Source organism: Sinocyclocheilus anshuiensis, unplaced genomic scaffold, assembly GCF_001515605.1.
Source record: "Sinocyclocheilus anshuiensis isolate Anshui unplaced genomic scaffold, SAMN03320099.WGS_v1.1 scaffold521, whole genome shotgun sequence".
NCBI lineage: Eukaryota > Metazoa > Chordata > Actinopteri > Cypriniformes > Cyprinidae > Sinocyclocheilus > Sinocyclocheilus anshuiensis.
In genome coordinates, this window is record NW_015540882.1 from 613,650 (window position 1) to 614,529 (window position 880).

Genomic DNA, 880 nt, shown 5'->3' on the forward strand with positions numbered 1-880 from the left:
TCAAAAAAATGTAAATGTGAAAAATAAATATATTAGAAATTAACATGATGATTAATTAATTTAATAACATCATTATTTATGGAAATGCATAGTGTTGACATGGCTGTCTCTCTCTGTTTCTCTCTAGCAGGAAGATGAGCCCAACGCTAGCACCGTTCATGACAAAGATCAAGCTGAAATCCGCAAGTTCCTCGCACACAAGTACACAAAGTTGCCATGGAAACCAGAGGTAAGAGTATCATGCTTGTCGTTTTATTTTTGTCATTTTCCATTGGACAATGACTCATTATCACTCTCTTTTGTTTGTTGTCAGCTGTGCAAGTTCTTAATGAGAAGTTCTCAAACCTTCCCCGAAGCTCTTAATAAGCACATATTGGCCTGGACCATTTTCTGTAACATGCATTTTTGTGTAATGAAAAAACTGTATTACTGTCAGATTTTAATATCAGCTGTAATATCTGACAAGATTTAGCCCACGATTTCAGGGCTCAAGTGAAATTGCTCATTAGTATTAAAAGTCTGTGTGCTTGTTCTTGTAATTTTCCTGAATTAACTGGAGTGAACTGCTGCTCAACCTACTGGAGAAGAAAAGAAGCAAATGTGGAAAATCACATCCTGTTTCTGTGTTTTTGTTTAGTTTTTTTGTCCCAGTATAATAGACTAAGCAGTGGAAGCTTGTTTCTGCCATGGTATAAAAATGAAAAAAAGGTTGTGACTTTTTATCTCACAATTCTGACTTTTTTAATGTGCAATTCTAAGTTTATTTATCATAATTTATCACACTCAGAATATTGTAAGTCAGAATTGTGAGACATAAACTTGGAATTGTAGGGGGAAAAGTAAGAATTGTGAGCTAAAAAGTCCCAATTACATTTTATAT

General features: G+C 34.0%; 1 protein-coding gene across 1 annotated transcript in view; it reads left to right on the top strand.

The window, feature by feature from the left end:
* LOC107688567 (N-acetyl-beta-glucosaminyl-glycoprotein 4-beta-N-acetylgalactosaminyltransferase 1-like) overlaps positions 1-880 on the top strand; it is a 189,300-nt gene that overhangs the window by 103,498 nt on the left and 84,922 nt on the right. Inside the window, exon 3 of the mRNA XM_016486272.1 lies at positions 128-229. Coding sequence (XP_016341758.1) covers positions 128-229 — 102 coding nt within the window. The remainder of the gene's footprint in view (positions 1-127; positions 230-880) is intronic.